General features: G+C 27.2%; 1 protein-coding gene and 1 long non-coding RNA gene across 3 annotated transcripts in view; one reads left to right on the top strand and one right to left on the bottom strand.

The window, feature by feature from the left end:
* The window catches only part of LOC107455049 (inactive dipeptidyl peptidase 10), a 439164-nt gene extending 428830 nt beyond the window's left edge, over nt 1-10334 (top strand). For both annotated transcript variants that reach the window (XM_016072453.3, XM_016072452.3), the window contains exons 19-21: nt 1510-1647; nt 3447-3520; nt 9375-10334. In XM_016072453.3, the coding sequence (XP_015927939.1) occupies nt 1510-1647; nt 3447-3520; nt 9375-9512 (350 nt within the window). In that variant the 3' untranslated portion in view covers nt 9513-10334. The remainder of the gene's footprint in view (nt 1-1509; nt 1648-3446; nt 3521-9374) is intronic.
* The window catches only part of LOC122270591 (uncharacterized), a 29364-nt gene continuing 20776 nt past the window's right edge, over nt 4943-13530 (bottom strand). Inside the window, exons 3-4 of the long non-coding RNA XR_006225899.2 lie at nt 10103-10147; nt 4943-8674 (exon numbers count right to left, since the gene is read on the bottom strand). This is a non-coding gene — a long non-coding RNA (uncharacterized lncRNA). The remainder of the gene's footprint in view (nt 8675-10102; nt 10148-13530) is intronic.

Here is a 13530-nt window from a genome sequence, read left to right as displayed (position 1 = left end):
TACTAAATTTTTCAGTTTTTTGTACTATGCTATGATCATATTGTGAGAATCAGAAGACCTAATTAATTTTTAAACATGGTAGTTTTCAATTTAAGAAGTTTCAATTGTTTAAAAAGTTTTTGTTCGTAAAAAACAATATAAATTGAACTCATTTAAATGCCATTAAATAATTCCATGTAATAAAATTTATGTAATAAAATTTATGAAAATAATTTCATAAACTCTTCAATTGTTTAAAGTGTCTTGTTTAAAATATATTTATAATTATAAGTAAGTGAAACCATTTATGGTAAACCAAAATTTTTAATATCATAAAATTGAATAAGATACATAATCTTTGATAATTTATATTTAATCTTGAAATTAATGATAAAGCAAATATAAACAAATATTTATAAAAATTTAACTTTTAACAGAATTTATTTCTTTTAAGGTTAAGCAAATATTTTCTTCCAAAAATAAAAAGTTTCTTCAAAATTTAAAATATTATTATCAACTATTGACCTTTATAGGACTAATGCAGCCATATAAGTGGCATGGAAATTTTTTGACTGGTTCCAATGCCACATATATTGAAGCAACATTATTTTTATCATGTCTATTGTTGTCATATTTACAATAACTGAATTAGAATTAATTATATAAATTACAATTAATATTATAATTGATTATTATAATTTAACAAAATTTTAAATAATTCTGGACTGTTAAAGGTTAATTTGATTATTTAATTAATTAAATTTAAAGCTTTTATAATTAAACAATGCTGAGCGACAAAAATTAAAGAGTTGATGCAAATTTATGATTATCACAATTAAATGTTTTGGTGGATAAATTCTGATTGGTTTGAACCCCCATTTCAGTTAAATAAAAAATATATTTTTGATATCATAGTAATTTCATCTATATACTTCTCACAAAAATTTATTAAACAGAAGGAATTACTACTTTTATAATCCTAAATTCATGCCACAGTCTTCCAATAAGCTCTCCAATTCATTGACTGTTATTCGTGTATGTAATTAATAATTTTGTGGGCCATTTTAACTTTCTTCATTGACTTTATTAAAGTAAATTATATTATAAAATTGTAAATCCAAAGCTAGTGATGTGTTTCAAAATTAATGGGAATTCAAAATTTTACGGAAAAAGAACAGATACATTAAAGTATTTTTAGCTGTACAGCATAATATTTAACTGTAATATCTTTGTTCAAATTTCCATGAAAACTATTATGCTCAAAATTATCATTGCAAAGATTATATCATGATAATAAAATTCATTTAATGTAGTGTTAGAATCAGATTACTAGATTTCAATAATATTGTGGTTTAATGTACAAATTTTATGCTATAATCTTTTTTTGAATACAACTATTACTTGATAAAAGTACAAAAATTAATTTAATTGCATGATACGATGTAAATTACTAAAACACAGATTAATATTATATTAACATAATCCATCAACACTGATTATTCTAAAAATAATTTTCCTACAAATGTCTAGATTCAGTCTTTTCTGAAAGGTATATGCAAATGCCATGGCCAACAGACAATTACATAGGATATGAAAAAGCTGATGTAACAAAGAAAGCAGCAAACATTAAAGATAAGAAATTACTCTTAATACATGGCACAGCAGATGGTAAGTATAAAGGAAATAATATTACTATAATGAAATTCTTAGATATTCAGAAAGAACTACATATATTTACTTAGTTTCATAAAATATATTGTGGTTAGTTTTATTAAGCATAAATAACAATTGCATGTTTTACACTTTTCTGTCACATAAGACTTTTTCACATTTGCGATAAATACTGAAACTTTTTCCTATTTGTGTTTATAAATCAACCCAACAATGTCTTTTATGTTGATAGCACATATTTTTAGCTGCCATATCCATTAGTTATAAATAATATACTTCTTTAAAATAAAAATATTTTTATTGCACTATAAAATTTGTTGTTTAGTAATAATAAATTTCCATTGAAAATTGGAAATGTACAGTTTTATTAAGTGCCTGACTGTGAAGCCATAGGCTGCGGGTTCGAATCCCGCTCTGGGCATGGATGTTTCTCTCTCTCTCTTTGTGCTGTCCTCTGTTGTGTGTGTGTATGATGTGTGAATGTGGCCCACCCTATAAACGGGTTGTGGCAGTGTGGCGTGGGCAATGTTGCTCGCCTCCGTGACTTTGGTTCACAGGTGCCCACTGGGTAACGCGAAATGAGCAACAATTCTGGCATAGTATAGGCTAAGAATAATGTTCAGTGCCTGCCATTGGAAAAAAAAAAAAAAAAAAAAATTAAGTCTACCAGTGTGCAATGCTAACAATAATTCTCCTATCATGCTATGTCCAAATAGTGGAGCCTTACTTAATGCCATGAACATATAAGCCAACAACTGGTCATTGTGGAGCTCTTAACTTAATTGGAAACACACACGACTTGTTTGTTATAAGTAATTCTTCAGGAAGGGAAGACACATCTTCTAAATTTACAATTGATTATTGTGATTTGACGTAAGTTTGCAGTCTATAAATAAACTACAAAAAAAAGAAAAAGAAACATTAGTTGAACATATTCACACAGAGTTTTTATGATAGATTGTACACTAAGTAAGCAAATAATAAATTTTGTCAGATAGTTAGAAAATTAACCAACTTTGTTATACAAATACAGTATAAACTACCAGCTTATACTATATTTGGAATTTTTAAAGGTTTATTTTTTTTATCAGGATTATAACTGTAATAATGAATTGTAAATAAAGACCTAATTTTTGCTAATTCCATAATATCAAAATTATTATTATCCTTGACTTCGTGATGCACTTAGCACTATTTTACCATTTTATGTATTATAACATTCCATTGAACATAATTGAACAAACATTCCATGAAATATGATTTACAAAGATTTTATTAATTTTTGTATAAATTGCATTTATTTAATGACATTTTATTGCTGGAAGTGATATCACAAGAGTGATTATTTTAATTTATTTGCCTATAAAACTTATTTCACATTAATTTTTTAAGCATTGTGCGTTGCCATTTTTTAAAAAGATTTCTCTTTATTTAGTTTTAAAACTCGTATATCAGTGATCATGCTTTTCCTGCATTTAATAGCAGAAAGACTGTAAAAATAAACAGTTATAATTGATTCAATAAATTATAATGTTTTGTTTGGTACTAATATATATGTAATACTAATTCAGTATTTTTTACTTTTAGTATTATTTAGATAAAGTTTGTTTCATTAAAAAAATTAAAATAAAATAAATCTTTGATCTTATTTAAATTTATTTAAAAATTATTTATAGAGATAAAAAATTATGCTTCAAAATCTGCCACATTATAGAAACTTTAACTTGCTTTAGTTTGCTTGTTCCCTTAAATGTATTATTATATCAGATATCAAGTTTGAGCTTCTTTTTGTTTAGATAATGTGCATGCTCAACAATCATTGATGCTTATGAAAGCAATCACAGATGCTGGTGTGATGTACCATGCACAAGTAAGTACTTAAACATATTCCAATAGTTTAAATTATTAGTCAATCAGCATACAATAATACTGATGTTAAAAGTAATATTAAAAAGCATCAAAAAAGACAAATTTCTTTAAAAAAAATTTTAATCAAATTTCAATTAAGAATACTCAAGTTTTATTTTTCCTTGAAGCTGGTTATGAAATTTCTCTGTTTACAAACAAAAACGTTTATAAAAAATACACATTAAGTACAAAAATGTTTTGGTATGCAACACGAAAGAATTGTATATTACCATTTAATTGAACATTATCATACTAATTTAATTGAACATTACCATACTAATTGAAAATTTTTTTTTAAAAAAATATCAAGTTGCAAATAAGATGCCGTAATCTTAATATAATTTGTTTACAATTTGATATAGAAACAAAATTCACCATATTGAAAAGTTAAACTAGACACATTCAATATTTTGTAAAAGCTAACTAACAGCACCAAACTCTTTATCTTTCAACCCCACCCCAGGAAGTGGGGTAGGGGTAAGTTTGATATTTTATACTTGAACCTCCATTTTTCATTGCAGATTTGTATTCTCCAAATCAATTTAACTTTATTTGAGCTGTATGTTTATATATTTTACTTTACAGGTGGCTCTACAACTGAGAAAATTTAAAAAAATATACTAACTGTTTAAAATGGAGGTTACTTAAGACTCATCAGATTAAAAAAAATAAATAAATAAAGCTAAAGTTGTCTTTCTATTTTTTTCGAAAGAAAAAAAAATCGAAAAGCGCTCCTGTGCCACAGGCCCTGGGTTCAATCCTCGGGTCAGGCAAGGTTGACTCAGCCTTTCATCCCTTCAGTGGGTCGATAAATGAGTACCAAGCATGCTTGGGAACTAAACACTGGGGATTCCGCGTTCGGCTGACCACCAGACCGGAACATCTGCTCCTGCACCCCGGAGCCCAAGGTCAAGAAAACTGAGATGGGCACAGTAGGCCTTGGCCCTCTATGGGCTGTTGCACCACTGAGTTTAGTTTATTTCAAATTAAACTAAAAATGTTTCCGTATTTTTTTCAATAAAAAAAAGGATAAATTTTCTAAAAAGTCTGTTTATCTTCTTTATTTGATGGGTCTCGATATTCGCCATTTTAAACAGCTTGTACCCCACTTATTTTTTCTCTGTTAAAGTGCCATCTGTGAAGCAAAATGCATAAACCTGAAACTCAAATATGGCTACTTTTTTCTGAAGAATCCTAATCTTCAATAAAAAATAGGTGTTTATATTTAAGGCTTCAAAGTTGATCTCCGCCCCAACCCCATTAAGTAGGAGTGGGAAATTGAGTTTAATATCATTAGATAGCTTTTAAAAAACAATGAATGTGACTATTTTTACTTTTTGGATTGTATGAATATTTCTTAAGATATTTGACAGTTTCGAAGCTATTTTTTAACCCTGTATATGTTAATAGAGCAGATATTTGCTGAAAGGCTTTCAAACCATTGTTAAATAAAGGCTGTTTGATATCTTTTTAACCATTTTTGATTGGTAATTCTTGCATTCCAATTCCCACCTGTTATTATTTACATGGATCCTCTTTCGGCCAATTGATACCACGAGGAGCCTCGTTTGCATTTTTGTGTCAATCAGTTCAGGAGCCAGCCAAATGACAGAATCAAATTTCTTGTTAATTTGATTATTTACCATGTCTTGTAATACTGATTAAACGTCTTCGCAAGAATCTGCTAATGAAGCCAAAATTGCCATTTTGTAAGGGTAAGTATACACTAGCAGATCCCTGCAAAGACTTAATAGTATGTAAGGATGTTTGATCACGCAACAAACAAGAAGCCTTAGGAAGAAGTTAACAAGAGATCTTAGAAAGCACTTTTACAATTTCATTGAAATAATGAAATACTCTTAAATCAAACCATGACCATATTTCCTGAAAAATTTGTCAATTGTTGCACATATAAACACAACATTTTAGACAAGACTCTCTGTGGCAGGGTCAAGATAGGCTTTACAAACAAGGTAATAAAATAAGAATGAGACCATTAAAAATGTTGAAAAAGATAGCAAGCATACTTTATTTAGCAATCGATTGAAAATTATTGATAATATCCTCCAAGAAAAAATATATACAGTCCTGCATAGTATGTGAAGAAGAGAAAAAAAAGATCATCCTGAAAAACTTTTGCTCTAATGATCAGATTTTCCCATTCTAAGACTTCATCTTAATGGCTCAAGGGGATGACCTCAAATATGCTAATTAGTAAGTGCAGGCGATATTTTAAGTTACGAAATCAGACACAATTTTCTCTAAATTAATATACTTTCTTTTAAACGGGTTTGGCTTTCTCACCCCCCAGACATAGGAGGTAGTCGGAATCCGAGAAATATGGTTCCAATAGTTTGGTCAGAAGAGCTCTCCAAAGTTTGGATTCCTTTTACTTTTTGCGAGTTTTGCCATATCTCGCGAACTTAAGTGAGTTTAAAAAAATTTAACCCTCAATTATAAAATTTGTTTATCCAAAGGTAATTCCGTGAAAAAAATAACTTTCAGTAAATAATTTTTATTTATTACTTTATAAGTGGTTGAAAAATTTTTGAATTGTATAAAATTTTTTGCATCATTTTAAAGAATTTAATTAAACATGGCAAAATACAAAATTTGAGCAAAATCAGTCAAATATTTAATGAGCAATCGAATTTTAAAAAATATGACTTTTTCAAAATTAGATTTCTAGGGAACTATTCCCTTGATTTTGCTATGTAAAATTATACTCCTTAAAATGAAGGAAAAAATTTTGCCTTACAATCCAAAATTTTTTGACCATTTTTATTAAAATAATAAAAAATAATAAATCTTTACTAAAAGCTATTTTTTACCCGAAATTATCTTTGAATAAACGAAGTGTAATTTTTTTTTTTAAATTTCCTTAAAAAGTTCTCGTGATATGGCAAAATACACAAAAAGTAAAATTAAGGGGTCAAACTTTGGAGTGCTCTCCTGACCAAACTATTTGGACCATATTTCCCAGATTGCAGCTACCCTATATTTTGGGGCTCAGAAATCCGAATCCGCCGGAAAAAAATTATGTTTATTCAGAGAAAGTATGTTTTTGTATCTGATTTCGTAACTTAAAATATTGTCTGCTCTTATTAATCAGCATACAGGGTGCATAGCCAAATCTTTTAACAAAAAATAAGCACCTTTTAAGTACTCAAAAAATATTTCTAAGCACTATATACATTAACAAAAGGCAAAATAATTCTCAAAGACTTTACATGATCATGATAAAATAACTAGTTTCTGACAAAGAACTCTTTTCGTGATTACATTAACCATTATGAAATGATCAAGAGATTTTTTGGTTCGATATCAGAGGGTGGAAAATCTTGCAAAATGCAGCAGAGTTGCACATGCTGACTCCCTAGTATTTCATCAAACATGTTGCATGATTGGTGTTATCATACGTTACAGACCGACGGTACGCCAAAACGGATTGAGGATGAATGAATTGTGGAAAAGTTGAATAGAACAATGTGAAAACATCGCATTTGCATAATATGCAGTGCAAATCGACATAAAGAAAACAATCTCATTTTCGAAAACGGAAAATTAAGCACTTTTTAAAAACACTGCATGAAATAAGCACCTTTAAGCACTTTTTAAAAACACTACGCACCATGGCATATTTGAGATAACAAATTGAATCCTAGAATGTAAAAGTCCGATCATTAGATCAAAAGTTATTCAAGCTGGTCCTTTTTTCTGCACACTTTACAGTGCATTGAAGATATTTTTTTTTGGATGTTTTGATAAAATGATCAGTTCCACTTACTACGACACATAATTTTAATGGTTTGCAGTTCTAACCTTTCATATAAAGGTTATGTAGACAATCTTTTCAGTTATGAAATCAAACAAAAAAAAATTACTTTCTAAATTAACATACTTTTTTATCCTTCAAAATATGGGAGCTAGCTGCAATCTGTAAGATATAGTACTAATAACTTAATCAGTGAAGAGGTAAAATGTAAAAAAAAGTTTAATTTAAAAAAAAAATTCCAAAAGTTAAATTTAACAATAGTTTTAAATTTTGTAAAAATTTGTAAAGAAATAAAAGTATGTTGATGAACTTCGGAACTGTGGACAAATTTTTTTGATTCACTTAAATATGATAATGTTAAAAATTGCTAATAGGCTAGGGACTTGACTACAAGCAATCATCCAGCATCTAAATATAGCGCACTGAACTCCTAAAATGCCTCATTCTCAGAATTAAATCACTTTTTGAGCCAATATCGCTGAGAGTAGATCATATAAAAAATTAACTCATTTTTTTCATGCTAATCTAACTACTGTTTCTTACTTAGTGACTCAAATGAGTGTTAGATATGTGTAACACTTACTGAATGTGAATATTATATGAATTATTATTTTTTGCTATATCTACCTATAATCAGACCAAATTTCCTTAAATTCAATCCAGTAGTTCTGAAGTTAATTGAAAATTTGCAATTTCAATTGAATACTAGTGCAGTGTAGTTCCGGGTCTGCTGCAGAACTCTTAAAAAAAGAAATTAACAATGAGGATTCCAAATTTCTGTCACTCTGCTAACTGGAGTTTTGGGACCATATCGTCTAGGTCCCAGTTAATTCTCACATCTTGAAGTTCAAATCCAACAAAAAATGGTATACTTATTCAAAGAAATTACATTCTTGTGTCTGATTTTCTAACTTAAATACTGCCTGAAACAAATTAATGAGCATAATAAAAAAGTTTAACACAAACCATGAAATTAGCTTATCATATCAAATGCTGATCATTAGGTCAAAAGTTGTCTAAATACTCTACATCAAAATAATAGTAAACAAAATAAGTATGCTACTCTGGTTACTGAGCACCATCAAAATTATTGAATTAATTAAAAATTCTAATCAAATATTAGAATTAATGATATGTTTTATAAATAATTATTAATTATAAAAATACATCATTGAAAAGGATAGATAGGAATCATTTTACCAACATATACACACTAAAAGAAATTAGATACCATTATCAATCATTCTGTTTACACAGAAAGCTAAAAAAAAGAAAAACAATACCTGATAAGACAGACTTTTTTTTCTGTTTTTCATAGTCTTTTCATAGCCCTTGTCAAGCCTAAAATATGTATATCTTGCAATTTAAAATATTCATTATTAAATTACATAAATATTAAATAATATGCATTAAATAGTTTATAGTTGGATAAACAAATTTTATAAATACATTTCTCAGAAATAACTCATTTCAGACAAAGGGTCAAAATATGCAAAAATATAAAATTAACTTTAAAAAATCTAATCTATACAGAAGGTAAGGAATATGTAGCACACTTCACCTACAGTTTGTCTACAGTCCCGCCACAGAGTCTGAGGCCGTCTGCTGCTATGGAAACAAAAATAGTGCATTTCAGGGAGGGTAACTTCTCTTCACTCTAGGGCTGACACAACAGACCAAAGTAAAAGATTACCTTTCTCTCACCGACCCCAGCCACAGCCCATCCTAAACAGTAACCCCACACCCCTACTTGGAATAGTTATACCTCGTTACCATAGTCACCCCTATGGGTCCAGATGAATTTCTAGGGGAGTTCTTACTTTAGACAAACTATAATTTCCTTTAAAATGGTGCTGCTGCTTTGCTTCTTACACAATTTCCTACCGGCATCTACTTTTCATTTGCACAATCTTTATTTATAATTAATGTTAGTTTTTCTTAAAAATATGTTAAATATGTAAGCTACAAAGGAAAACTTTAACCCTAATTTTAAAGCACTCTTTCGGGTTTTACTGATAAATACCACTTTTTATTTTTTCAGGTTTATCCTGATGAGTCTCATGGGCTATCAAATGTTAAATCCCATTTATATAGAACAATGGAGAGCTTCCTAGATAATTGTTTCGGTATTCCAGAAGGCGAAGAAAGATTACCACCACAAACAGAAGAACGGAGATAGTACAACACTTCCTGGTGATAATGTACACTTACATCTGTTACAATCACTTCTCTAACAAATCGTCATTCAATGAAGATGATTACTAACACACATTCCTTTTGCTCCCAATACATGAGTGATATTCTAGCACAACTTGGATTCATCTATATGACTATATGAATTCAATTATCTTCCAGAATAGAAAATGCAAGCGTCTTTTAATTTCCTTTTTTGCCAAATTCAACCGAAAATGTAACTGGTGCTCGAAATAATAGTGTGGTGGTTCTGGTTCACAAAACTAAGATGGTTTATACATACCGAGAAATGTATTTTAGTGTTATCACGCTTTTAAATGAAACAAAATTTTATATTTCTTGATGATGTATTGAAGGTTTGTAATTATTTGTCATACAAAATTAATTTGATGGATTTTGAAGTTCAGAACTGGATTCCTCTAATGATACATGCATTTTCTAATCGCAAACAGAACCAAATAGTTATAAAAACATGACATTTTAATTTTTAACTATAGTAAATTTGAATTAAATAAAAATCAGCAAGGAAATAATAATAAAATAAGTGTTATTTAGTTTAAAAAATATAAAACTTACCCTATTAATGTAGGTGCTAATTATCTTAAAAGAAAGCTAAGTAACCTTAAAAAATAAAATAATCATACATTATTATGTACTCCATTGAACAAATGTCAAAAATATAAAGCCGATTCAATTTAATACACATAGAATATAATTCAGTAAATTATCCACACCCTAATTAGAAACTGAGACCTATTAAATTTTCTGAACTTAGTTTACACATTTGTAAGTATATTACAAAGAAAAATTCATGACTATATGAAAGTGAAAAAAATATTTGTAACAACTTATACTATATGAGAAAGTAAAAAATTATAAACACTATTAGTACTAGTTGCTTTTGAATTTTTTTTAAATTTCACAATTTAGAAAGAAAGAAAGAAATATATATAAAAAGTTATATAGTTTAGTTAATTTTATATATATATAAAATTAACTAAAAAATTTTATATTTTTAATTATACAGAATATAATACTAAACAATAAATATATTTTATGCAATTGTAGACCAAAACTTAAATGTTTGATATAAAATAAAAAATATTTCTACCAATGTTCAGGAAGAAAAGCTCCATTATGTTCAGGAAATAAATTTAAGAAAAAATTAATTCCATGCCAATTTTGCATATTGAATAAGCTCAGTAAAAATTTTAAGACTTGCAGTGGATTAATATTTATCACAATATAAAATGTTTTATTGTTATTTCAAACTTGATTTAGAGATTTTTTTAAATATGAAACACCACTCACTTTATTTCACACAAAATGATATTGATAATTATATGGATAAATTATTTAACTTTATTTATTTAATTGAAATCCTTTCAAATGAGATTCAAAATTGGTTCCAACACTTACTAAGAAAAAAATTTCTTTTTCTTTACAATTATATTAAAATATTAAACAGATTACTAAATTATAAGAAAACCAAAATTTTCGATCAAATATTAATGGAAAAAAAATATGTGTTAATAAAACAGATTTTTAAATTTTACCCAAAGTTGAGTAATTATTTTTTGAAAAAGAATAATTAATGAAAAAATGAACTCAAACATTCTCAATAATTCATGATACCATCATTATCATTATCTGCATTATTTTTATATGTTTCAGGCAAAAATAAGTTGTAAAAAGCATTTAATAATATTTTCTAAATTCAGAATTTTATAATAATGCATTTAATTTAGCAAATTTTATTTTCTAAAATTAAATTAAAAGGTTAGCATAAAATAAGCAAAAACTTATATTTCCAAGACTTTTTTTTACTGTGTTGAGAAATAAAGAATAAGTTTCAAATTACTAAAATATTTTGCTCAGGGGATGATTAAAAGAATGAATTAATATTTTGCTCATTAAAGGTGAAAAATGGAAGAATAATATGTATTTGTTAAATGAAACTGGTTTTTGAATATAGTTTATTTTTATACTAGATTCTGTTAAGTGTTATGTGTGTTCCATACTTCCTCCATTCAATGAGAAGTATTCCTATTTATGTCTTGTATCCTTACTAAGAAAATTACTTGCTATCTATGTCAAAAAATTTCTGGAAATGTATATTAAAATGTATTAAAAAGTTTATCAAAAAATAAATTACAACAAAATTATAAGCAATTGAAATCTTAAAAATAAAACTTAAAATAATAAAAAAAAAGAGAAAGATAGTAGTATAAAAAAAATTACTAGAAATATTTCATGATCCAAGTGTTACATCAATTATTCATTGGCAATAGAATTTAAATTCCGTAATCGTTATAAACACTTTCTAGATATTTAGAATAATAAATTAAAAACAAACAAAAAAATTTGAATAAAAGTTCCAAATTTTTCACATTTAATAAAAATTTCTATGAACATGCACTATATGTAATAAAAAAGAACCTAATTACAAGTTCTAAATCTACTAAATGAACAAATTTATGAAATAAACCCATTAAATTAACTTTATGCACCTAATTAAGAATTTAAATAATATCAATTGCTTACTGGGCACCAAATGTAGAAAAAAATTTCACATTACAATTAAAAAACTTTTTTTAATAAATAAAATTTAAACAAAAATGAGATCCTACCACACTTTTCAAAGATACTTGTATTATAATGATCACATATTTAGCATTTCATAGCTCAGAGTATTATACGTTTTGTAATTTTCTTCAGTATTAAGTGTTCACAAACTGTTTATGTTCTATGTCTCTTTAGATGTAAATATGGCTGCCGTGCAGCCTGTCCTTATAAAAATACTAAAATGTATGTTTGTTTCTAGTCATAATGTTTTTGAATTTCAATGTAATTCACTTTGAATTAGTTTAGCAACATAGACGTTTTAGGATTCCTCTTTAGATCTAACAGTAAAAAAAATCTATTGAAATCAATTTTACCCAGCTTATTGCTTTTAGTTAGGAGTATTTTATTTATAGGTAAAGTACAAATGAATCACCAAATTTCCCCAAAAAACTAAAACAAAGAACATCAAAAAGTTTTCTGAATATATATATAACTAGAAGCACAATTGAAAAAAAAAATATGAAATAAAAACTACATAAAAACAGTTTTTTTTAATGAATTTTCACCAAATCTGGTGGCCCTCTTGTCAGTTTTAAAAACATCATAAGACGACGGGAGATTAATAAAAATTTTAAATCATTTAAAAATGGGAATAACGAGGTTGAGGATAACAACTTTAGAGACTTTTGATAGGTAATATCAAATAAAAACAAAATTTTCGAAGAGTTTATGTGATTGCAATAGTAAATTATTCACAGTTTACTTTGTTACTTTTACAAGAAATATATTTGCATACAGTTTTTTTTTTAATTGATTGAAACTGTCAGTCCCTTATAATTTAAACAAAAACACATGATAATTTCAAATGATATGAGTTGCAACAAAAAATTTAAATTATTACCAAAAACATCTCATGGACAATGTGATTCAAACACAACTTTTTACTGATTTATTAAATGAATAAAGAAAATAACTGATGAATCTCAATTATTAAAAGTTATCTTTACCTCTAAGAAATGTTATTATATTCAGTAAAATGAAAAATAATGTATGGAGGTGTGGCATTGAAAATTAAACAAAAAGTGTGAATTGTTACACAATTTTTGTGATCACTGAATTAAATAATGACATTAGAAGTGCCAATAAATGCTGTATTGAAACATCTTTATTGCCACATACAGACTAGAGTGATGCATATATATTATCAAAAAAGACCAGTGCAATAGTTCTATAGGTAAAAAACGGAAGAGCTCATAAATTAAGATGCAAAATTTTTTGAAAAATTTGCAAAAGACAAGCATTGGCAGAAGAAGTTTAAAGAACATTATGAAGAATATTTCAATGTAATTCTTCATATTTTAAAAATAGAAGGTGCACACGAAAATCAGCATGATAATAAACATGTAGCAGTTTTGTTTTGTTTTTTGTGCCTACTTTCA

The sequence above is a fragment of the Parasteatoda tepidariorum genome, chromosome 6, assembly GCF_043381705.1.
Source record: "Parasteatoda tepidariorum isolate YZ-2023 chromosome 6, CAS_Ptep_4.0, whole genome shotgun sequence".
In the NCBI taxonomy this organism is placed as follows: Eukaryota; Metazoa; Arthropoda; class Arachnida; order Araneae; family Theridiidae; genus Parasteatoda; species Parasteatoda tepidariorum.
This window is presented reverse-complemented; position numbering and strand designations above follow the sequence as displayed.